The sequence below is a fragment of the Neofelis nebulosa genome, chromosome 3 (genome assembly GCF_028018385.1).
Source record: "Neofelis nebulosa isolate mNeoNeb1 chromosome 3, mNeoNeb1.pri, whole genome shotgun sequence".
Lineage (NCBI taxonomy): Eukaryota > Metazoa > Chordata > Mammalia > Carnivora > Felidae > Neofelis > Neofelis nebulosa.
Genome location: NC_080784.1, coordinates 63,534,802 through 63,561,457, shown reverse-complemented (window position 1 = coordinate 63,561,457; position 26,656 = coordinate 63,534,802). Strand labels below are relative to the sequence as shown.

At 34.7% G+C, this 26,656-nt stretch overlaps 1 protein-coding gene across 3 annotated transcripts in view; it reads left to right on the top strand.

The window, feature by feature from the left end:
- Window positions 1-26,656, top strand: part of TLL1 (tolloid like 1) — a 210,845-nt gene that overhangs the window by 161,649 nt on the left and 22,540 nt on the right. For all 3 annotated transcript variants that reach the window (XM_058720950.1, XM_058720951.1, XM_058720952.1), the window contains 6 exons: window positions 4,035-4,230; window positions 6,304-6,429; window positions 8,467-8,627; window positions 12,584-12,764; window positions 22,350-22,475; window positions 24,624-24,751. In XM_058720950.1, the coding sequence (XP_058576933.1) occupies window positions 4,035-4,230; window positions 6,304-6,429; window positions 8,467-8,627; window positions 12,584-12,764; window positions 22,350-22,475; window positions 24,624-24,751 (918 nt within the window). The remainder of the gene's footprint in view (window positions 1-4,034; window positions 4,231-6,303; window positions 6,430-8,466; window positions 8,628-12,583; window positions 12,765-22,349; window positions 22,476-24,623; window positions 24,752-26,656) is intronic.

Genomic DNA, 26,656 nt, shown 5'->3' with positions numbered 1-26,656 from the left:
AGCTGAATATACAGGTACTTTAAATTAAAATTTAGAAGGATCTGTTATATATCTGTTGCAAGAACAGAGTAAGTTTTATGTGCAGGGAAATATCCATTATCCTATTTCTTTTGAATCACTGAAGAAGTACAAATGTTTTGGCTTCTTTTTCAGTAGTGTCTATCTTGTTTTCTTCCTTGTTAATATAGTAATTTTAAAAAGCAGTTATCTACTCAAAGTAGTGATTGAAAACCAATTCTAATTAACCTTCTTATTTTTACTCAGTATGGCTTATGATATGAAGCAATTTTATTTTTCTTAGTTGACTTTTGAAAAGCAGCTTCTTGCTTTGTTGTGTGTTCTCACTTCTTTTCTTCTTCTAATTCATTCTTTTTCTTCTCTTCCAAAATGATTCGTGAGTCAGGAGCAGTTCTTTCTGTGCTGCTCAAGCAGGTGAGGAGAGGTTGGCTTTCTGACACCTTTGGTTCTTTTCCCTACAGTTAGTCACTAGTTCCGTGTTGTTATTTATTCTTTTATCGATACCTGGAGAGTTGGGGATATTTATTTATGTGTTCCTTTGACTGAAGAAAAAGCCTTAGGCATCTGGAAATGTTCTCATATTTATAGAGAACTCTGATTTTGAAAGGAGTAGGGGCACCTGGGTGGCTCACACTCTTGATTTTGGTGCAGGCCATGACCTCACAATGTGAGATTGAGTCCTCCTGCATCAGGATCGAGCCCCCTCATTGCGTTCCGCTCTGGGTATGGAGCCTGCTTAAGATTCTCCCCCTCTTCCTCTCCCTCTGCCCTCCCCTGCATATGCTACTTCTCACACTTCTTGTTTCACTGAATATTTTTCCATAGAATTTATTAGTCGCTAATATTTTATGAGTTAATTATTTATCCTGTTTGTTATCCCTTTGCTCTCTACCCATCAGTAACGTGTAAGGTCCAGGAGGGTAAGGCTCTTTGTCATTTTGCTGAAGGATGCATACCATATAGTTATGGGTTCATTTTTGTCTCCTCTCTTCGGTTCCATTGATATATGTGTCTGTTTTTGTACAGTACTATACTGTATACAAGCTTTGTAATACAGCTTGAAGTCTGGAATTGTGATGCCTCCAGCTTTTTTTCTCTTTTTCAGGATTGCTTTGGCTATTCGGGGTCTTTTCTGGTTCCATACAAATTTTAGAATTCTTTGTTCTAGCTCTGTGAAGAATGCTGGTGTTATTTTGATAGGGATTACATTGAATGTGTAGATTACTTGGGGTAGTATAGACATTTTAACATAATTTGTTCTTCCAGTCCATGAGCATGGAATATTTTTCCATTTCTTTGTGTCTTCTTCAATTTCTTTCATAAGTGTTCTATAGTTTTCGGAATACAGATCTTTTACCTCTTTGGTTAGGTTTATTTCTAGGTGTCTTTTCGTTTTTAGTGCAATTATAAATGGTACCGATTCTTTGCAAGACATGCAAATGACTAAGAGACACATGGAAAAATGTTCAGCATCACTCATCGTCAGAGAAATACAAGTCAGAACCACAGTGAGACCACCTCAGACCTGTCAGAATGGCTAAAATTAACAACACGGGAAACAACAGATGTTGGTGAAGATGCATTAGAGGGGAACCCCCTTACACTGTTGGTAGAAATGCAAGCTGGTGCAGCCACTCTGGAGAACAGTGTGAAGGTTCCTCAGAAACTTAAAAATAGAACTACCGTGCGACTCAGCAATTACATTACTAGGTATTTATCCAAAAGATACAAAAATACTGATTTGAAGAGGCACACCCGCCCCAATGTTTATAGCAGCACTACTAACAATAGGTAAATTATGAAAAGAACCCAAATGTCCGTCAACTGTGAATGGCTAAAGATGAGGTATATACACACACACACACACACACATATATATATGTATATATACACACACACGTATATATATATATGTAGGTATATATATATATGTGTATATATATATTGTTATACACACACACACACACACACACACACACAGGAATATTACTCAGCCATACAAAAGAATACAGTCTTGCCATTTGCAATGATGTGGATGGAACTAGGGTATACTATACTAAGCAAAATAAGTCAGAGAAAGACAAATACCGTATGATTTCCCTCATATGTGAAATTTAAGAAACAAAACAGATGAACATTAGGGAAGGGAAGGAAAAATAAAATAAGGTAAAAACAAAGAGGGAGACAAACCATAAAAGACTCTTAACTGTAGAGAACCAACTGAAAGTTGCTGGAGGGAGGTGTATGGGGGAGGCCTAAATGGGTGATGGGTATTAAGGAAGGCACTTGTTGGGATGAGACCTGGGTGTTATATATATAAGTGATGAATCACTGGGTTCTTCTCCTGAAACCAGTACCACAGTATATGTTAACTAACTTAAAGTTAAATAAAATCTAGGAAAGAAAAAAAAAAAGATTGCATAGCAAGCAGTGAGAAGAGTGCCTAAAATAGAATAACCACTGAATATTTGTTGGAGGAGTGAATGAATCCTGATTTGTGATTGGGAAAAGGAAAGCAGCAAATGTGGTGATTAGTTCTGACCTAATCTGTGTTTCAAAGTCTGTTTTTTCTATTTGTTCTTATGCTTTCTTATTTGAAGTCTGTAATTTTTAATGTATTGACAAATCAACAAGTGATGAAATAGATTCTTCAACCAACTGTACCAGCAGTTTCATCCATTCGGGTTGTGATTCCATGGAATGAATGTATTTCCTGACATGCATCGTGTAACAGAATTCCAATAAGTAGTGAATTGTATGTGGAAAAATAGTTGACAAGATGTGATACTTTGCATGGTTTATTAATTATGGACGTCTGTGCTTTCTAGCTTTAAATATCTAATCAGTAAGTTGACTTACTAAGACTTCAGGGCTAATACCCATTTTCTATGAAAAGTATAAGGATTTTGTTTAGAAAATGTCTTATAATTTGAAAGCCAATTTGTAAATTTTGGTTTGTTGTTTTTAGAAGTTTGGGGGCCAAAACATAGGTCCATGAACATGCAATTCTTCATAAAGCTTTATAGGCCAAAGGTCTGAGCTTTTATTTGCATTTAGTTGTTTGAAGAAAGAGATTGAGTTCCTGTAGATTATAGGGGTTAAGAGGAGTGTGTAGGGGTAAAAAGGCTCACCCGAACAGCCATGTTACCTTGAAAAAGGGCTAGCGAGTGCTGATTCTACATACACTAGTAATATACTAGTGTATCTTTCTACTATATAGTAGTCTTTCTATAGCTGTGCTAATTATGGGTAAAGAATTTCATGGACAAGAAAGAATGTAATTTTATATTATCAGATTTTTCTTTAAAAAGAGATTTATGAACTTAAACAGTGCAGTATTGATCAACAGAATTTGAATCAAGCTTCTCTGTGAATAAAATAACAGTTTTGTTGATAAACTACCAGCGATTTTATGTTTCAGGACAAATTATACATTGCTTATGCCATATTTGGCCCAGATTTTTAATAACTTTCAGTCTGCATTTTCTTTTGCTTTGTACTACTTGTATTTTTATTTTCTTTCATGAAGCAGTTAGCATTTGTTGATTCTGATGCACTCTTCCATAGTTTCTTTTTTTACCTCTTCCTGTGTACCAGAAAACTATGCCCTTTATTCATGGGTGGTGTTGTTGTGGTATTGTCATGCACACTCACAAGAAAAGCTCTGTAAGTAATTTGTTATGTGACTATGTCAGCACTATGGCACTGAGCATATATAATAGTCTTTGTATAGAAATTATTTTATCTGCTAATTAGATACATCTTCACAGGGTCGCCCAGGTGGCTCAGTCAGTTAAGCATCTGGCTCTTGATTCCAGCTCTTGCTGACAGCAAGGAGCCTGCTTGGGATTCTTTTTCTCCCTCTCTCTGCCCCTTTCCCCACTCATGCACACACACACACACACACACACACACACACACACACACACTCTCTCTCTCTCTCTCTCTCAAGATTAATAAATAAACATTTAAAAAGTTCAAAATATGTATATCTTCGCATATTTTTGTTATTGCAGATTGAAAGACATGACAACTGTGCCTATGACTACCTAGAAGTTCGAGATGGAAACAGTGAAAACAGCCCTTTGATAGGACGTTTCTGTGGTTATGATAAACCTGAAGATATCAGATCTACCTCCAACACCTTGTGGATGAAATTCGTTTCTGACGGAACTGTGAACAAGGCTGGGTTTGCTGCCAATTTTTTTAAAGGTAATTCGAAGTGATTTAAAGTGTGATATTTCCTTTGTGAGGAATAAATGTGATCTTTAACTTCGAGTTAAGAGAGGAAAGTTATACTGAATGCACTGTTGGGAAAGATATTTGGATGACTTTTGATAGTAAAAGGTTACCGGTATAATACTGGAATTAGGAACTTTCTAGAACAGGCTGGGAGCCTCATTAGGATATTCTGTCATCTGCTTTTTATGAAACAGTCAAGATGGCAAAATCCAGAAAGGGAATGCAGACGGGGAGAAAACATTTGCAATATAATAAACATAGGATTCATGATCAGAAGAAAGTTTACTGATACATCATTCATCAATTGATTTCCAAGTGACAGCATTTCTAAACCATCCTATAGATAATAGCATTCCACCACGATGAAAATAATGTATGGCCTTCTTCGTAGGATATTCTGATACCGAAAATGCCTTTTTGACAAAGAATTATTATTGATCAGCTTTAATATTTACTCACATAACCAAATTTTAGTGTATTTTCATGTCTCATATTTGGGGTGTATTACTTAGGTAAAAAGAAAGTCATTTTAGTGCACATAGTGTCAAATTTGCATTTGGAAAATTCATAGGCACTTAACATTAAGTGTGTCATTGTAAAAACTCTTTTATGGGGAGAGAAACAAAACTTTCTCTACACTGATTTTTATATGATAAATGATGGATTAGTTGTGTATGTCAAAATTTAGTGTGATTAATAACCAAACATTTTAACATTTGGTTATTTAAAGAACATTATAATGGATTTTCCCTGAGCATTACTTCGCTATTCACCATATGATTTGAAAGGCAGAAAACCTTGGTGCTTTCACTAGATGTATTAAAAGTGTTTATTAAAATGTACATTTACATGCTTTAGTTCTTCTCTATATGTAGGATTTTACAGTAGAAGAAACATTCTATCAAGATTCTCTCCTGTGATGTTTATATATTTGGTTACCAAAAATGCTTGGACTTTGGCCAACGCAGAGTTTCTGCTGAGAATACTGTTTGCTATTTTCTTAACTCACACTAGGTTATTTCTGAAGGTTGAGATTATGGAATATCTTATCATCTATACTGTTTTAAATAGTGTATATTTTTATATGTATTTATTTCATATATATATATTTATATTTCCATGTATAATTAAAATAGCATATGTATTTACAAAATATGGAATTTTAATATTTCCTGGATCAGTATGTCTATATAGAAAGTGCTGAAAGCTTTACATTTAATGAGGTCCAGTAGTTTCTTTTATTTTTTCTAATGTTTATTTATTTTTGAGAGAGAGAGAGAGAGAGAGAGAGAGAGAGAGAGAGAGGCATAGAATGAGCTGGGGAAGGGCAAAGAAAGAGAAATAGAGACACAGAATCTGAAGCAGGCTCCAGGCTGTTAGCACAGAGCCCGACGTGGGGCTTGAACTCACAAACCGTAAGATCATGACCTAAAGCCAAAGTCAGATGCTTAACCAACTGAGCCACCCAGGCGCCCCTAAAGAGGTCCAGTAGGTTTCTGAATTTTCTTTCTTTTTAATTTACATTTACCATAAGCTGTTTCTTCATGGCATTTTTTTAAAATCTAAGATTGTATTGTAACTTCTTTTGCGCACTACATTTTTGCAGTTAATGGCATTTCTTTAAAAGCATTTCTTAGGGTATCTAGCAAACTATACTATGAAATCAACAGATGAAGCTATATATTTTCAGTAAGCTTTTCTATTTTATTCTGGAAATTTTATACATTGTAAGAATTCTTTTAGCCCTTAAAAATCAGAAAAAAACCCCACATACTTGTCTGAGATAAGGTGATCTTCAGTTGGCACTGATAGAAGGTTCCAGTCCCTCCCTTGGTTCTTATACACTTCTTAGATTGCAGTGACATGAATTCTGGTATACCAGCTGTCAAGGGCTTACAAATTGCCCCTGGCCCTTTGTTGAAGAAATCAATTGTCCCTGTTTTATTCAGTTATTAAGTGTCACCTCTTCAGAAAATTTTACACCTTAATATGTAAAACCAAATACTGTGTCTCGTTGTTCTCTAACTCTCGCCATCTTTGCAGAGGAAGACGAGTGCGCCAAACCTGACCGTGGGGGCTGTGAACAGCGATGCCTGAACACACTGGGCAGTTACCAGTGTGTGTGTGAGCCTGGCTACGAGCTGGGACCTGACAAGAGGGGCTGTGAAGGTAGGGCTGCATTTGCAGGTGGCGCTTCCTGCCTGAATCCTCCAAATCACCACCGCCGCTCCATTCCTTCTTTCTTTCCTATCCTGTCATTTTCTTCCCCTCTGCTTCCCTCTTTCCTTTCCTCCACAGAAACCTCTTTCCTCAAGAGGTTTCCTCAAGAGTCCTAAGACTCTGTTTCGTCATAGCTAACATGACTCCTAGCCTGGGTTCTTGTTATAGAATCAGTCATTTCCTCCTCTGATTACCAGGCCACTTTGTTTATATGTGTATTTCTCTCTCTCTCTCTCTCGCTCTCGCTCTCGCTCTCGCTCTATTTATCTATATCATCCATCTATCTATCCATCTATTTCTATTTTTATCTCTATCGAAACCTAGATTTTTATCCATCTGTCTGGCATTTATTTTTACCTTTTCTTAACATATTTTATGGGTACATCTCTTACTAAAGTGCAGAATCCTGAATCTGAATTTTTTTTTGTATCTTTAGTATTTAGCACAAATATAAAGTTGGAGCTAAATGTGTTTTATCGATAAATGATTCATAAACAAAGAGGTCTTGCTTTTTTCCCCATTTCCTCTACACATTCTAAGAGGAGATTTCTTGCACAATGTTTTGTTGCCATGTCCTGTGATGTCTTCTTTCAGAATTTAAAGCTTTGTCTTTTTTTCCCATCTCCCCTGCTTCATCCTCTTACAGGCCCCATGCTTGGATTACAAAATAAACACACTGGTCTTCCTTCCAGTGGTCACTTCCTCCTTTATTCCTCTCTCAACATGTCTGCCCAAATCATCTTCATAAAGCTTGTAGCAACTTAGCGTTACTTATCATGATGTATTTATTAAGTTTACTTTTGGTGGTGCCCACAAAAGTGCAAATGGAAGTTGCCTAAAAATGAGCACCTTGCTCTCTATGGTGTCTGCAATAGAGGACATAACAGTGGCAAACTTGGCGGACGTCTTTGCTTCCGGACCTATGTTAAAAAGTCGGTCTCTCTGTTTCTTCTTAAAAGCTTCAACTTTCCTCAGTGACAAAAGTCTCAGAGGACTATTAAACTACTGTCTATTAAACTACTGTCTATTAAACTACTGATCTGCTCTCTGTACTCAGATGAAATAGACACAGTAGGCGATACAGTATCTTTAAAACAGAGGACATTGTATACCATACAATGTGGCTGTTAGTTCAGTGTGGTGCCCAAGAATAATTATTTTACTTTATAATAATGTAGCAAAAAGTGGTAGATGTGAAAGTACAGGAAGTTTTTACAATACATGAATAGATGTAGTAATATACATATGTATACACACATATAGGCATACGTACACATATATATACAAAGGCAATTAAAATAAAGAGAGCAGTTACTTTAGGTAACTCTTGACTCCCTAGGAATTAGTTACAAACCTTGTACAATATGTGTTCTTTTTACTTTTGGATACCCTGTTTTGCTAATTTCACTAACAATAAGCAAGAGAGGTAAGGTATTAAATAGTACCTCTTTTAAATAGATCATCCAAAAGGGGAAGAAAAACAGTTGTTAAATGAGGTTTTCAAATAACAAATATGATCTATTTACTCTAGTGTATCCAGCTTGCTAGCTCACTAACTCCCAAGAGTTGCTCATCTTGGGCAAAATGAGTTTGAAGAGATAAACAACTGATTTTGGTGTCACTACATCAGCCTATATTGATGCTTGCAGCCATACTGTGTAGGTATTATACTACCCATTGAAAAGATAAGAGAACTGACACCCAGTTTTCTTTATGTTGTTTTCCTAACTTTCAAGTGATCTGAAATGTTGTTACACAGTCGTAGCTTGTTTGGATCCAAAACTACAAATTAGTGCCTTATAAATGGGATTAGATAATTAAAATAGTTGTAGTAAAAACTAAGGAGCCGAGACTGAGGCTTTCTAGATTTTGAAAAATCTGGAAGATGGTTGAAATTTAATGCTGAGATGTTTGGTTATCGATGGAAAGATGCGAAGAAGGGAATGATTCTATAGGAGAAAACTTTGTCCTTTTCTTTCCTTCTAGCGGCTTGTGGCGGACTTCTTACCAAACTTAATGGCACTATAACCACTCCAGGCTGGCCCAAGGAGTACCCTCCTAATAAAAACTGTGTGTGGCAAGTGGTTGCACCAACCCAATACAGAATTTCTATGAAGTTTGAGTTTTTTGAATTGGAAGGCAATGAAGTAAGTGAATAATAAATACAATTTTTTTTTCTGTTGTGTTTTGGGAACCTCTGAAGACAACCTGGTAAATGGAAGGGAAGAAGGGAGGAAGGAGGGAAGGAGGGAAGGGTTACAGAAGTACAGTCATATAGATGTTATAGTCTTTGCTGTACTGTTCATTTCTGCAACTGTTTGTAATTTCTGTTGGCATTGGATGATATTTATTTTTATTTTATTTTTTTTAATTTTTTAAAAAATCTTTTAATGTTTATTTATGTTGAGGGACAGAGAGACAGAGTGTGAGCAGGGGAGGGGCAGAGAGAGAGACACAGAATCCAAAGCAGGCTCCAGGCTCTGAGCTGGAGAGTGAGTCCCAATGTGGGGCTCAAAGTCATGAACCACGAGATCATGACCTGAGCCCAAGTAGGGCACTTAACTGACTGAGCCACCCAGGCGCCACAACATGGGATGATATTCTAGACTGTTTCTGGGAGACTGAAAATTACCTAGAGGGAGTTTTTACTTAGTGTATTATTATACAGCTTGATTTACCCAAGAAATATGGAAAAATTAAGGTCAGCTTCATGTCACAGAGACTTTTCTAAAAACATCAATCAACTAATATCCACTGCTTGAGTCAAAACAAAAATAGCTATTTAAGCTATCTCCTGGGTTGGTTGAGCATCCAATTCTTAGTTTCTGCTCAAGTCATGATCCCAGGGTCGTGAGACTGAGACCCATGTCGAGCTCCATGCTGAGCACAGAGCTGGCTTAAGATTCTCTCTCTCCTTCCCTTTGCCCCTCTCCCTCAACTCTTTGAAATAAATAAAGTGGGGGAAGAAGCCATTTAGAATAACCTGCTATATTTTACTTGTGGCGATGAGTATATTTTCAGTATTAAGTAGTTTTTCATTATGAACATGTTCATGATTATAAATAAAGATTAATTTTTTTAATCTCAATCAAAGAAGCATTTAGTTGACTCCCTTTCCTTTACAAAATATAGCTTATTGTAATAAAGGACCCATTTTCTGCCAGGTGGCCACATTCAAACAAGTGAAATCATTTATTTGAGAATTCCTACGTGCTAGTGCACACACACCGAATTCGAATGGAATGTCAAGTCTAGAAATGAGAACTTTTAGGACTGTGTCCTTTGTATGATTGGTCAACATTGGTTTAATTTCAGTTTTGTTGAGTTTTCCCACTTCCTTTTCTTTTTTTTTTTTTTTTAATTTTCTAACTTCCATATCCTTTCTTCCAATGACTTCTGTGATTGTTTTAAAACAAACATGATTTAAAACTTTTAAGTATGATAAAATCAACTCAAAAATTATTTTTTCTCTGACATATATACACACGCACACACACACACACATACATACATATATATGTTGAACACTTATAAAGAAGTGAGATAACAGAAGTATAATGTATCTATTCTCCTGGGAAATAATAGTTGGTAATATTTAGGGATTTTTACACCATTATTTTGTGTTTGTATATGTATCTTTGTTTTTTTCCCCCTCCTGCTTTTCTTTATTTTTTCTTAATTCCTTTTATTTTTTTTCTCTTAATTCTGCCTGTAGTAGTCCATCAAGGCAATCGTGTGCATTTTTTTAGTCCTACTAATGGTTTTGAGGTAAGAAGTTCCTGACTTTTGTGTTTCCTTAAAGGAAATTAAAATCTGAAAGGTGATGAACTTATGTATTTCAGAGAATTATAGAAATGAGAGCTCAGCTGGTCTCTTTTGAGACCTTCCTTACATCATGTGTACATTTTATGATGGCAAAAACTGTTTATGTTTCTAACATACTCTGTCCACATGACATATCATTTTCCTTTAATAATTCCCTGAAATTTGGGGAAATATTGAAATGAAGAACAGATTTTTATAGCAATTTTAGAAAAGGTTTCATATGAGCGACCCTTTTTGAAAATGATCATCTCCCTACCAGTTCTGTGATGTGGTATGAACTTAGTGTTGAATGACTTCCTCTCTGTCAGTTTCCCCTGAAGCTATTAGTTGTGACAGATACAACATTTTTGATTCATTAGTTGATAGATGTTACTAGGAAGGCTAGAAGTTTGTATTCAAGAGGATGGGGGGGATACATGGTTTTAAATAAATGGGTCACTGTATTCTGAAAGCATTTTTCCCATGGGTGCTGTGTTCTTTATTCCTGGAAGGACCCTCTATAAACTCGATAAGATATCCCAAGTTTCTTAAACTTATAATGATATTACTATGTGGAAGGCTGTTACAGAATTCTGTGTATTTTTGTGGTTTGATGTCTTGCTTACTTAAAGACATGAGCAAAAACTTGACTTATAGAATATCGGACAAAGTTGAAAGTCCATTGTTGTATTCATTATATTGATATCCAAAGGAAAGATGATGTCAAACAACTTTAACCTTGGTAACATTCTCCTAGTCTGTGCCAGAGCCCTCTCTAAACAGAGGCTGAAGTTGTAAACTTTTAATTTTTTCCTAACAACCTTTTGCTTATTTATCACCTAATTAATATCACAAGAAACTTCAATTTGAGTTGACATATTGCAAAGTACAGATCATGCCCCAGGGTTCAATCATATGCATTGTTAAACCTTGCTAATTACACATTTATGTAATAAGGTCATTCATGCAAGATATATTCTTTAGAATGTGCTCTCTTGGAACTTTGGAGAAGTGTGTTATGGAAACATCTGTTAGAGTAGCCATAAAATTGCTTAAGAATGCCTGGCACTCACGTAGCTTCTTCCACTTTGGTGTTGTTAGTGCGTTACATATAAAACAGAATGAGTCTACTTTATTTTAGTGTAAATTCCCCTCTCCATTCGACCACATAGAGTTTTTATTTGTTTGCAATTGTATGGTATAGCTACAGAGTAACTTTATAGTGCCTAGCAACTCAAAGAAGTTAAGAAGTATCAATTTGTTTGATGAATTTGAAAGACGAGGTATCCTTTTTCTTGTATACCACAGTGTCTGTGTCTTCTTTGAAATTTCCTAAGGGTACTCTTCCGATTAGGACACAGTGTTTCTGGGAGACAGCACTGGACCAAGGCAAACTCTGTGCTGTTTTCACTAAACTGCCATGTATGATAAGTATAATTTTGGACATTTTATTTAAAAATTTCTGAACCTCAGTTTTCTTATCTTTACGGTAGAAAGGAAGGTTTCTGTTGTTAATGGTTGTTTTATAGACTTAAAATGTACAAATTTTTTTAGATTTTTAAAATTTTTCTTCTTTAAAGTTTATCTTTATTTATTTTGAGAGAGAGGTTGGGAGCAAACAAATGAAGGGCAGAGAGAGAGGGAGACGGAATCCCAAACAGGCTCTGCACTGACAGCACACACCCCGATGTGGGGCTCGAACTCACAAAATGTGAGATCATGACCTGAGCCAAAACCAAGAGTCGGATGTTTAACCTACTGAGCCACCCAGGTGTCCCTAAATGGTCAATTCGATGTAATTGTTGTCAGTGTTAACTAAGACAGCACATGACAAGTTCTTTCACAGTTCCTAGTGAAAATATTTAAACATTTAATTTTTTTTTTTTTTTAAGGCCGCAAAGGATGTTCTTGTGACCATCAGCACCATTATCTCAACAAATATTCATCTCAGTTCTCCTAAACTCTATTCTTTGGGGAAAAAAAAATGTGTTGTAAATACATATAAACAAACACACATTTGTATATACAAATAGGTATTCAGAGCAAAATTCACTAGTATTTTTCATGCCATCCACCTCATATTTGGACTCTTTCTCTGATTTTTTTTTTGTTTGTTTACTTGTTAATTCCAATTTGACTACCAGAGGACTAAAGAGAGAAAGAAATAGTAGACTTTTCAAAAATGAATGTCAGTCCTCTGACACTTTAAAATCTGTGACTATACAGTGCCTGGCTAGCTCAGTCAGTAGAGCATGAGACTCTTAAAATCTGGTGTCTGTAATCATTTTGTTTTTTCTAGGTTTGCAAATATGATTATGTGGAGATTTGGAGTGGCCTTTCCTCGGAGTCTAAATTGCATGGCAAATTTTGTGGTGCCGAAGTGCCTGAAGTGATCACATCTCAGTTCAACAATATGAGAATTGAATTCAGATCTGACAACACTGTATCCAAGAAGGGTTTCAAAGCACATTTCTTCTCAGGTATCAATATTCCATGTGTATATCGTGGACTTTCAAGGTGGATTGGCTTAAATTATTATCTATTCTTCATAGTTTTCTGTAAATGTAACTTGGAGGGACATAGAATGCATGAACATTTATTGTAGGTTTAACAATTTTTTTTTTTTTACTAAAAAATAGAAGGTTAATAATTGGGGCCCTGATAAAATGTAGCTCTTAAACACTTAACAATCAAATTTTATGAAGGCTAATACAAATAACACAAAGTTATTACAGTGTTTTCATACGGTGACTTTATAAATGGATGGGGATTATGATACAAGACTTTGAAAAAGTGGCAGGCTTTTTCAAAATGGTTTATCTTTGTTTTTGGAATATCTGATCTCATTTTACCAACACATTTTTTGGTCTTATTATTTAACAACCTTTTTCTTATTCCTTTTATTATATTTTCATTCTTATTGCTAAATTGATATTAAAATCATACTTTGCCTTGCCACTATAGAAAAGATTATAGTATGAAACCTACAAATATTGAAATTATAATTTTACTAAAAATAAGAGATTATCAGGTATATTTAACAGTTGACCCTTCTGTTTGGAATTTAATATTTAGTTTAAGCAACTCATAGTAAAATTTCCCTCTTCTAGAGCTTGTATTTGTTAGAACATCCCTCAACTTTAAGGAAATATACAGAAATATCAGTGAAAATTCCTTTTATTTTTCCAATTTTGGAATCATACTTTACTTATAAAGATAATATTCTGAAACTTCAAAAGTAGATAAAATTATAATAAACCCTAGTATAGCAATCTATTCTGCCTTTCAGACTGGCAAGCAGTTTAAAGCAACTGAATTCCAATTATGTTTTAATATTAGGTAATTTGGATTGAGTTAATTCAAAGTCCATTTATTCCAGTCCCCATGTGTTTAAAATTAATGAGATTTACAGTGCCCGGGGTTTGTTTGGGGTTTTCAGTGTAATTGAAGTTAATGGTTCACAAACTCCATTGAGGTCCACGTCATACACAGAAGTACATTCAAAATACAAGGGATCTTGGCTGTCTTATTCACCTTGCCTTTCTTCCCCCAGATTTAATTGCCTTTTAAAAATTCATCTCAGGCTTTCATTTAAGATTTATGTTATTCAAAGTAGCATTTTAATATCCTAATTTGATGGAAGCAAGGCTTTCTTAGACTTTACTATTTTCTGCATATCATGTTTTACAAATTTTACGTGACTCAGTGGTTAGAGATAAGGGTTCTTATTTTAGAACCGCCAAAATATTTATTTTAAAAATGGAAATTATAAAGTGAATAAATTGTATCATAATATTAATAATATTCAGGATCCTTTTCACTGTACCATAGTCGACATTTTACTAAATAATTACCTTTTTAAAAGATACATTCTCCATATGCTGGTGGCAAAGGATGCTTAAATTTAAAGTTACTCAGAATATTTAAAACTCATTATCTGATATTACTGGTCAGGAAAAACTTTCAAATTGTAAAGACAAATTGTTTGTGTCTTTAGAACGTTGAAATATACAGCATGCTACTTTAATTCTTATGATACAAATATAAGGGGACATAAAGAAGATGATGTTCTCCAGCACATGCAAGTACATAGTCTTTATTCCTGTCTGTGTAGCTGTGCTTTGTAAAATTATCTGAGTACCTTGGGAGTACTTGAGCCCATAACAACTAATTTGCTGTAAATCATATTCACTGATGCAGATCATTTTAGGAAATTGTGTCTGTTTTTGGTATTTATCAGTGCTATATTTAAAAAGTATAAATCAACTAGGTAACATTGAGTCTAGTCTAGACTGTTTGGTGGAATGTAGGTAGTGAAGTAAATGGAACAATGAATTTCAAGGGGGAAATTAAACCCCGAGTGTTCATAGGATAGCTTCCATTTTGAGAATTTATTATGCAGGCATGCATCACTTCTTTAATAATCAAAATAAGGATGTAATATTCTCACTATTATAGTCACCTGACAGAAGAAACAGCTGAGGAGTTAAGTAAACGGCTCAGTGCCACAAGCATTTAAACCCCAGCATGTCCTGGTTTGTCTAAGAGCGCATCATGTCCTTTGCAAATAGCCTTCGTTATGTGTTACACTCAATGTATCTGTGACTTGAAAAACAACAGATATACTTTTCACTTCTTTATTAGATTAATAATTTGTAACTCCAAGGTAATTATCATTAACTATACATTTCCATTGTTTCTTTGTGATGCATTGAAAAATATCAGCCGTTTGTCAAATTCATATTTAAAATACTGTCGTTCTAGATGAGTATTAATCTATTTTACGTTTAATTTCCTGGGAGTTTAGGTTGGTGGGGACGATGTTTGCTCAGGGAAAGGGGAGGTAAAAACATTATATTATAATAAAGAGCTGCTGTGGTGCTATCAAGAGACGGTAACACATTCGTAGTTTACCTAATGTCCTAAACATGATCATCTTACAAAGTCATAATTTACAGAAGATCACCTATTTTAATAGACATGCTCTATTCACATTAAAAATGTTATTTCAGAGATCTAATAATGCTTTAAATGTAATAATATATAATTATGTGTTCATAATTCATTATATTTATTAGAAAGTAGGCATGTAAACCATGGGGATATTATATTTCACAAGCAAAATTGAAAGATTTTTGTTTGTTAAAATTTATTCTTGGGGTATTTGATAAAACATATTACTGGATTTATTGTAACAAACTCTTTAGAAAGAAATTTAGCATAGGGATCAAGAGTCATTTACAGCGACTATTCCAGTTGTCTCAGAAATCTCATTCTTCAGACATATTTATAAAGAGATATTTCAAAATCTGGAAGAAGGATTTCAATATACTATGATAGTGATAGAAATTAGAAACAACCTAATTTTGTGACAGGAAGAAAATGGTAAATAAATCATATCAAATACACTTTGTGGACTTTTCCACACCATAGAGATGGTTTAAAGATTCTGTGGTGTATAAAGTTGTATGTGACAAAACATTAATGGAAATCTAGGTACAAACTATCTGCACGCTATGCATACAGCTAAGCATGTGGAGGGGAACAAACCTGAAAGTTGCTGTATAAAAATACCAAGAATGTTTGTGCTAAGGTGGGAAGACGGTGCATTATAGTTTTTGTCCAATTTCTTTCAATTTTCAAATCAAATACAAAAATAACTTTAGAAGAAAAACACATAGCATATTTCTAACTGTTACCCCAAATGTTTCTAAATTTGCAAACATTTACCTAATAGACTTTGACCTTTGAGAGTGAAGACATTTTTAAAGTTATCTCTTTCATTAATTACTTCATCAATACTAATACAGGTTAATAATCCTAATATAAGTATTTTCAGTTGAGTTAAATTTTATAATTTTAACTTTATAGTTTTTTAATAGTATTATCTTAAAATAGACAATGAGATAAATGTGTTATTACTGTATTGTATATGTTAATTGAGAGATATGAAGTCCTAAGTGATTCTGTTTGTAACCAGTGTTCTAAATATTTCAGAAGTGACTATAAGTTTATGAAAACATGGGGAAGAATATAACATGTTCAGCTATTTTTTCCACAGTCTTATACTAGGAATAATTACCAAGGAATTCAATAAATAGAAGAAACAACATTTGATAGTAGGTGATTCCATATTATTTGGAAACAAAAATTATTCAAAATCTAGCTTTCTTGCAGCTAAGTGATACATCAAGAATAAAAAGACAAGAAAATATGTTTAGATTTTAAATGTGTACAGTGAAATCAAATATTTATAGCATCATTTCCAAAAGAGATATATTTAATAAAATAATCACGTAGATATTCCAGTTATTTTCGTACACGGCTTCTCATTTCATTTTTTTTTAAGTTTATTTATTTTGAGAGATAGAGAGCACATGCAGGGTAGAGGCAGAGAGAGAGGGAGAGAGAGAATCCTAAGCAAGCTCTGAGTTGTCAGCACTCACAAAACTGAGACCATGATCCAAGCCAAAATGAAGGGTGGACACTTAACCAACTGAGTCACCCAGGGGTGCCAATAGCTTCTCATTTTAAATAAGCACTTTATAGACCTAAGAAATGGAATCAGAAGAATGACTTTTAAGAGAACTTATTAGCAAAATAAAGAATTCTGTCACATGTTGATGAAAATAAGAAACCATCACAATAAGTTATGATTTAAAATCTTAACATTAACATAATAAAATCTTTCATTAGCCATGAAAAATGCTATAGCTTGAACATTTAGGAGTTACTACTATATCATACAGCAGAAACTCCACAAGGTCCACCACCAAAATCAAAGTGTCCTATACTGTACTGATTTTAGAATATATTCTAAAAACAACATAATGAAGTAATAGGAAAGCTAATAAGGAAATAAGGACAAAGTCATGATATAAAATTGTGTACCTCTTCAGTTTTTTAGCTAAATCAGAAATGGCATAAGCATTTCCTAAAAGATGATCTGGTCAAACAATATGTTACTGTTATCTTTTTTAACTGAATGAGGTTTGTTTTTCAGTTAACAGTAATACTTTACCTCATATGATAGTAAAACCACACTTAATTTTGCACGATTTTATACTTGAACACAAGTACATAAATCTGCACAGGTATACATGATATAGTTTACTTATTTTATGTGGTTAAGCAAAGTTAACTGTATTCTTCTCAGAAGAAAGTTATTTTTTTTAAATGGATTAAACTTAAAGGAAATATTAGTAGGATTTTATGCCTGCAAAAGCAGCAATATTTGTCAAACTTGATGGGTTTTTAAAAATTTAATTTTAGCATTCATTATTTGAAAAGACTGTTAAAAATGATTTGGCCAATAAGAATTAAACATTCTCTCTTCTTTAGGTGACGATGTATTGGTGAGAATTAAATTAGAGTTAAGTATTAGAGAATTTGGAGAATAAAGTTCATTTAAGAGCAGTCTCTCACAGATCAAGTACTGATGGACCCAGTGACTTGCTCAGTGACCGAAATGGAATAAAATCCAGCTTTCCTGACTTCCAGTTTGTCTGTGACAGATATAGAAGTCATAAAGTAATCTGTGTGACTTTTCTACCTCTAAATTCAAGTGATTTCAGCAGACATGCTCTTCATTTTCTCCAGCTTTCACTGCATACAGTTACTTCTTTAAGGAATTTTTTTAAATGTTTATTTATATTTGAGACAGAGAGAGACAGAGAGTGGGGAGGGGCAGAAAGAGAGGGAGACACAGAATCCGAAGCAGGCTCCAGGCTCTGAGCTGTCAGTACAGAGCCCGATGCGGGGCTCGAACTCATGAACTGTGTGACATCATGACCTGAACCAAAGTCGGATGCTTAACTGACTGAGCCACCCAGTCGCCACCTCCTCCCCTGCCCCCCGCCTTTCTTTTAAGGAATTTTTTTTTAACGTTTCCTACAGTTAGTTCTATACCTTGTTCCTCCTGTACACCAATGGAATGCTTGTAGATATTTTTAGAAATTCAGCCCGATATTATTCTAAGAAAACTTCAAACGTTAATGTGATTAATTTCAAATAATTAAACAATTGAAACTTTCCTATGATTTTGACAAGTTTTTATTATTAATGATACTTAAAGTTTTGCATGTTTTGGAAAGAGTGAATTGTCCTAGTCATAGCTCTCAGTAGAATTTACTAGTGCCATTGTTTCCTCAAAATTTTTTTTAAGTTCTGGTTAGTTAACAGAGCGTGTAATATTAGTTTATTAGTGCTGTTCTGAAGATGATCACTTACTGTTAGTTCTATGTTAAAACTAGAATGTGCCGTGTATATGTGCGCATATGCAAGGGAGTGTATGTGTTTATGCGGGAGTGTGCGTGGGCCTGTGTTTTATCTTTTGTCATTTAGTGTGAGTATGTCTGCTCATATATGTTTCTGTTCTGTTTGCATGGACCCTTTACTTTTTTTTCCCCTACAGACAAGGAAGCTTTCTGCAAAGAGAAAATTTTTATTTTTGAATCTTGCAAGAATTTGATACAGGTTACCACTTCAGTTCCATCCAGTATGTATTATTCATAGACTGATGGCTTCTGATAGTCTCAGAGATACTCTGAAGGCCTCTGATGGGAAAATGCCACCTCCTTTTTTCCTAATAATGGACCTTTCCTTTATCTAACATGAAGGAATGGAGAGCAGATACGTCCATTCCAAAGAAGGAGGCTAATTTCCATCTGCAGAAAATAAATGTTTTATTTCTACTCAACAAAACATTTGTTTCTCTCACTAATAAAAACTATTTTTAAATTTTTGTGCCTACAGTATGGAACTACTGGAAAATTGTAAATAAGTTGATAGAATTCTCAATTATTAAATTTATTATGCAGATATTCTGAGAAATATTTTAAAACCCCATTCTCCTCCCTTCTCTCTTTTGGATTTTCCTTGTTCAACATATTTGTACTTTGTGTGTCCTAGGAGGAGAAAAGGAAAGTGAAATATAATCATGTGTGCTAATAGTTTGTATCTCTAGTTTGATGACTTCCATATATAAGAAGTCCAGAATATATTTGTGCAATTTGTCTTTTATGATGCTATTTCTTATGAACAGATAATCAGATATTACATTCACTTTAATTAGAAGAGTTTATTTACTTCTATTGAAACAACTGTTTTTAAAATAAGCACACTGTATGCACTACTCCCTAGATAACATTAATTTAAATAAATAGCTTTCTTTGTCTCTCCAGTGTAAATTGTGTGCATAATTTTAAGTATTCCAATATTAACTGAAATTTTCTCTTTTCATTTGATTATTTGACACATGGAGGCATAGTTTTCTATGCTACTTTGCTGGGCATGATAACTTTACTGCTTTTGGTTGCCATTTTCATTTTGATTAGTCTAGTTTTGAATTTTAGCTCAACTCTAGTGTGTATATATAGATATATATATATAGATAGATATAGATATATATCTATCTGTATATATAGATATATATAGTACATATATAAATATCTATACTGTATATACTATGGAAATGCATGTATAGTATATATATAAATATATATATAAATGTATATATAATATATACATTGTATATATTATATATACATTTATATGGTGTATATATAGTATAGATATTCTAACATTGTATTTTTATTACTCTTAATTTTCCTGTGACATTGATTATATTTGGCACATCAGATGTGGAGATGAAGGCAGGAAACACCAATCAACAAGGAAACTGGAAAATAGTACGATGGTTACTTAGACAATAATGACCATATAAAATCTTCTTTCTCCTCTTTCTCTTCTTCCCCTCCTTCTTATTTTTCCACTAAAAATTATTTTTAAAATTTATAAATAAAAACTTATTTTTAAATTAAAACCAGCTCCAGATAAAAAGATAATTCCAGCAGTCCCTGCTATCATAGGGTTTGTCGCTGAGCAGTTAATCTGTTCACCAGTCAGTTGTAAATGGGAACTCATTTTCTCTAAACTAATTTGCTTGCAGTTGTTAGATTTCCAAAGAACTCTCGGAAATCTGGTTGACCTAGGCTCAGTCAGTTAAGTGTCCATCTCTTGATCTTGGCTCAGATCATGATCTCATAGTCGTGAGATTGAGCCCCACATTGGGCTCTGCATTGGGCATGGAGCCTGCTTAAGATTCTCTCCTCCTCTCTCTTTCCCCCTCTCCTGTGCCTGCCCCCCCCCCCCGTTTCCTCTCTGAATAAATGAGTAAACTTAAAAAAGTGTCTGGTTGACATATAGTACAACTAAAGTTCACTCTATCAAGTTTTGTTTTAAGTACACCAGACATTCATTATTTAAACATTTTCATGGGAAATACGTGTCTGTTTCAGAGTAAGTAATGTTGGCACCAGAAATTTTAACTTGGTTATTTCCATTTAACAAAGATGAAGTGAGTTTCTACATCCACTCATATGTGTGTATACAAATGAAGCATCTTAACTAAAGAGTCTCTGGAAAGTCACGTTAAAATTAGCTGACACCATCATGGTAAGAAGTATGGCTTGCCATCCCCCTGTTTTGCAGAAGTCATTCATAACTCATAAACCATAATTTTCCCTGTTGACACAATTAAGAGAGTGGGGCTTTGAAATGATTTTAAATTTTTCTAAAATTAATTTTAGGAGGCTAATTCTATATTAACTTCTGATTTCTTATACACGTTGATGCACTGTTAGAGAACAATTGTCTTTATTCTACTCTTTTCTTTTTCTTAGGCTACATAGTAAGTAAAATAAATAAAAGTGTAGGGGAGGTATTAAAGATAGCACATAGATCACAGATATATTGATTCTTATATATTCCTTAAAACTTTGGGACTGTCTGTATGCATTTTGAGTATTCTGATATTACCAATACATGAATGTATCCCATGTGTGTGCTATGTCATGTAATCAGTCTCCAAAAGTGAAAAAAATAGATGCATCCTTAAAAATTACTATCAGATTCTTTGATAAAAAAAAGTTTTTCCTAAACCCATTTCCATAGAGTGAATATTGATTTGATAAAAATACAAAAATAGCTTTAGCTATCTGGGTGCCACCATGAGCTCACAAATTCTCACTAGAAAAATCAGTTGACAGTAGAAATTATGAATTTAGCCAACCTCTGATATAACTGTCATGTGTCCTTTTGTTCTCTATGCTGTGGGAGTGATGAAAGTCTGAGTGATGTGTCATCATCTGTGTGTGTCAGGAGCAATCTGCCAGTTTTGACTTTAATGGACAAGCCAGCCATGGAATGACAGCTGAGTGACATAGTATGGTGGCTGATGCCTCTCACTGGATTGACTGCCTGCTAATCTAGTTTGGCTTTTTTCCCTGTAGTGAATTTGTTGGCTATTTCTTAAAGCTCATATTTCCTATTCTAACCTTTGCTTCTAGCACACTAAAAGCCTCTTCAGGGTATTACTTATTAATAAACTGGTCTACTGGAGTATATTTGCTTAAAATATATAAGTTAAGTTACTTCATTAGGATAATCTGATGATACTTTTGTTTTGTTTTGTTTTGTTTTGTCTTGGACTGTTATGAAGTGTCCAGATTCATTAGTGCTAACCATAACAGCAAAGTTAACAAAAAAAATCAACTGCAGTAGGTATGCTGAGTGATTTTTTTTTTTAAAGTGATTATACACAAGTTTTGGACCTTGTTTAGCCTCTGTCTATACACCATGGCTAACGTATTAAAGAATTTCCCTCTACTTAAATGCCAGTTCTTGCAATTATTCAAACCACTCACAATTTTAAATTTATTTTTAAAAATTGGCAATAAATGTTTAAGATTAGTTGGAGAAAGATCCATCCATTTCCTCTCTCCTACTCAAAACTCCTACTCCAGCATCGGAGGAGTGTAAGGCTACAGGTTGTCATCCTACAGCCAATAGTCTTAGACACTCAATTCATGGTATAAGGCTCCAAGCTAAACAAGGAGTGGGTAAAACTAAGACACTCTACTTATTTATTTATTTTTTATGTTGGCAACAAAGAAAGCTGTGACTTAGTTTACCCTTTGCCAGTGTTAACTGCACTAAAAGACTGCCCTTTGATATCCTTTGTTTTTAAAGCTACTTACTAAAGTGTGGGGTTATCTTTTCACCAGACAAAGATGAATGCTCTAAGGATAATGGCGGTTGTCAACATGAGTGTGTCAACACAATGGGGAGCTACATGTGTCAGTGCCGTAATGGATTTGTGCTGCATGAAAATAAACATGACTGCAAGGAAGGTACGAAGGGAGTGTTCTTTTCTTGACAACATCCAGAATTTCATGCAGTTTGGGTAAAGCGCTGCTTCCAAGTAGAGTTAATCATATCAATGAGTAATATCATCGTTGACTGTTCAAATGTCAAAAAAAAAAACAAAGACAAAAACAAAAAACATGTACGGTGTTCAGATATTCAAGCCTACTAATGGAAACTTCATAATACCCAACAAAAGTTCTGCACTTCACACACGGGTGGCATTCGAATAACTTTGTATAAACAGATACAGAAGTGGCTGTGATGCCATCTGGCAGCCAGAAAAGCACCACATTATCCCCAGGTCCTCGTAGAACAGACCCTGTAACAGTCTCCACATTTAAACTTGACTTCTGCTAAATGTTTTGCATTTGGTTTAATTTCCCTCCCCAAAATATCTCATCTATGTTACATGAGCGATGGCACTGTAAATACCAGTAGTATCAAACTCAAATGCCTACCAGAGGAAAGACATTTGAAAATGGTGCCATTTAAAGTTTTAAGTCATGATTTTGGCCAAAAAAAAAAAAAAAAAAAAAAAAGCATTCTAATAGCACAATATTAGTCTATTCATTTTTGGTCCTAAGCTCTTAAAATATTCTAATTTTATAAGAACAATTATCTGTATTTCCTCAACCAGTATGAGCTAGATGGAAACAAGAAATAGTTATTCAGTTCTTATTTCATTCTTAGAGGGTCTCTCCTGAATTTTCTACTTAAATTGGATTTGTGCCCATTTTGAAAGAATTACCATGGCAGATTTTATAACTTTAGTTATTAGCACATACAGATTGGTACGTCCCTGGCTAGAATCACAGTTAGATAGCAGGTCTTTGTATTAACATTGGAATTGTACAGGATATCCTGAACTGACCCTTGTTCCATTCAGTTTCTTTCAAATATTGTCACATGTCAGGGTTATTTTTTCTGCTTTTTCATTGAGCTAATGATATTACCCAGAATCATATGCAAACAAGAATTTCTTTTTTCCTTTTTTCACTTTCTATATGAGAAGATAAACCCATGAAGACTGTTATTTGTAACTGAGTAAAGTGTTTTGTTGAATAAACAGGCTGGGGAATAGTCCAGTTATTTAGCAGCATTGGAAGATAATTCAGAAAAAAAAAAAAAGAGAGAGACAGCTTTTGCAAAGTATGAATATACCCTGTGGCTCACAAGTAGCAAATATAATTTAGATACCTTATTTCTCTGCTTATTTTTAAATATTTTTAAAAATTAAATATTTTTAAATGTTTTCAAGAAAGGATTTCATAGGAAACTTACTACACAGCAAAAAAAAAACTCCCAGTCTAAGTTAGAATGGGTAGGGTGCTGCTTCATAAATTACAGAGAATGGACACAGCCTGAGGATATTAAATATTTTTTTTGATATTAAACGTTTTTGAAGTTTGATATAAACAATGTGGAGTAGTCTCTTTTAAGGTAAGGTTATTTTATTGTGAAAAACATAAAAGAAATTTCATATTAAGTGAATGAAATAGTCTTTGAAATTAGTTTAAAAGTTATTTCCATGACTAGCAGCTGTTTACTTATTTTTCCCCTTAACGCTTCATTTTACTTTGATGAAATTAGGGTTCATTTAGTTTAGCAGCTAAAACTATGATTTAGATATCAAGTATTTACTTTAACTAAGGGTGAGGGAAAATGTAAATACATGATCCATAAAATGGTTTAATGATGCCAATTAGCTGTAAATGATGTTTCTGCCAATGGGAAAAAAATGAATTGAAAATGGTGTAGTCCACTGAATCCCGTTTGTGGCATTGCACTCAAATATTTTGTACATGCCAAGCGTTGATAGCTTTGATGTCAGTATATGTTGCTCTGTTAAAATCTGAGCTTTCAGATCTAGCAATTTAAAATAGTTCATTTTTTTAAGCATCTATCTGATTCATTGTAAACAATTTCATGTGAGCAAGAAAACAAACATTGCCTGATTATGCTCAGCAACATGTTTGCCAAGGCAGATGCCTGTGATAACAGAGATTGGCATGGTGATTAGTTAGTACTGAGGAAAATCTTTCAGCGGGATAGTGGGTAAATGGGCTACTTTCTTGCTAAACCAACCCTGGGCTAGATTTCCAGACTGACTTATATTATCCTTGTTGGCACAGCTGAGTGCGAACAGAAGATCCACAGTCCAAGTGGCTTCATCACCAGTCCAAACTGGCCAGACAAGTACCCAAGCAGGAAGGAATGCACGTGGGAAATCAGTACCACTCCTGGCCATCGGATCAAACTAGTAAGTGAGCTCATCCTTCTTTCTATTAAGTGGACTGCCCGTGTCTTTTGTGGCTAGCACACGGAGAGAAGTTGAATGTTTATTTAATTGAATTGCATTAGTGGGCCGCTGGAAAATATTTTCTTTCTTATGCTTTCCTACTTACACTAAATAAATCCCTGATTTCCTAGATCAAGGTGACAGTAATGACAGCCATGTAGCTCTCATGTGATGTTCTTATCCTGGATGCTTTAAAAGGCATTATCAGCGTTACTGCCAAACAGTAGGCTCTATTTCCTAACATGTTATTGGTAATGATATTTGCAAATGGGGAAAGTAAATGAACAAAAACACATCAGAAATTGAGCAAGAAAGAAATAAAATGACTATCGGCCTAAACCCAACATAGCACTGGCTGTACCCATTCTGTATACCTCATAAACAAACCATATGTATTTTTTATAAAATTAATTTTGCCTTGTGGCTTGTGGAATGTCATTTTTGCATAACGTAGTTGCCCTTTTTTTAGATGGATACTGATATCCTTAGACTTCCTCTTCCTAAGGAGACACCACGGCTTACTGTGTCTGTACATACACAGAATAAAGGCCATGTAAGGATAGAGCAATGAAGTGTCCATCTACAAGCCAGGAGAAGAGGCATGACCAAACCTGATAGCACCTTGATCTTGAAATTCTAGCCTCCAGAACTATAAGACAGTATTTTTTGTGTGTTTTAGCCACTCAGTTTATGGTAGACTTTATTCTGTGTATGCACAGACACAGTAAGCTGTGGTGCCTTCTTATCTTCTTACAAGGACACTAACCCTATGGGACTAGGGCATCACCGTATGACCTCATTTAATTTTGATTACCTCCCTAAAAGCCTTATCCCCAAATACATCCACACTGTGAATTAGGGATTGAATGTATGGATTTGGGGAGAACACAATTCAGTCCATAACACCATCTCTTTGCTGAAATTTCCCAACTGTTTGTATGTTGTCTGCAGTTTTACTAGAATCTTTTGCGTATTAATCATAGTTACTTTAAATTCCATCTCATAGTTTAAACATAGGGGTCATGTCTCAGTCTGTTCTGTTGGTTATTTTCTCTCTTAGTGGTGCGATTTTTTTTTTTTTTTGGTTTGTTTTTCTTGCCTTTTTGTTTGTCATATAATTTTTATTAAATACCAGACATTATGTGGATAACAGTAGAGACTTTATGTCTGGAAGTAGACACATCTCTTCTGGAGGCTGTTAGCACATGTGTGGGTAGAGCGGGGGCTGGTGTTGAGGAATCTAGTCAGTAAAGCTGAGTGTGGGTTTTCTAGTTCCTACCATCACCTTCAATGTGACATTGGCCTTGAATACCTTTTTCTTAGATTGGAGGCTGGGATTTCAGAGGCATTTTGCAATACTGCTACTTTAGCTTCCCTGTTCATCTCCACCATGACTTATTTCTCTCTCCATACTTTTCCTTCCCCCAGTTTCTTGTTACTTGGTATTTGCTGCTCCAGTGGGGAAGGCAAGGGGTTCTCCGTTGTCTTAGTACAGCTTGCACCTTAAACAGGCCCCGATTGTTGAGGTCTTGGAAATGGCCTTCCTCAGCAGTCCTGCCTCTTCTCTCTGTGGTGACCAAACTCCATCTTCTATCTCTGGTTGGTCTTCCATGAGAGAAGACCTTCTATAGTGGTAGCAAGTCTCTATTGTTGCTGCCTTAAGAACCTGTGACCAGCAGTTCCCCAGGGGAAAAAGTGGCTCGTTGTGTTGTGTTGTGTTTTTTTTTTTTTTTTTCCTGTCATTGTCATTGTTGTTTTACCTTTCCCCTGGCTTCCGTGAGTCTTTGTCCTTGCCCTGGTGGTGACGGTTTTCTTTCCCTTTCCCAGAGGTTTACAGTTTGTTTTTCAGAGAAAGGCTGCCTCTGG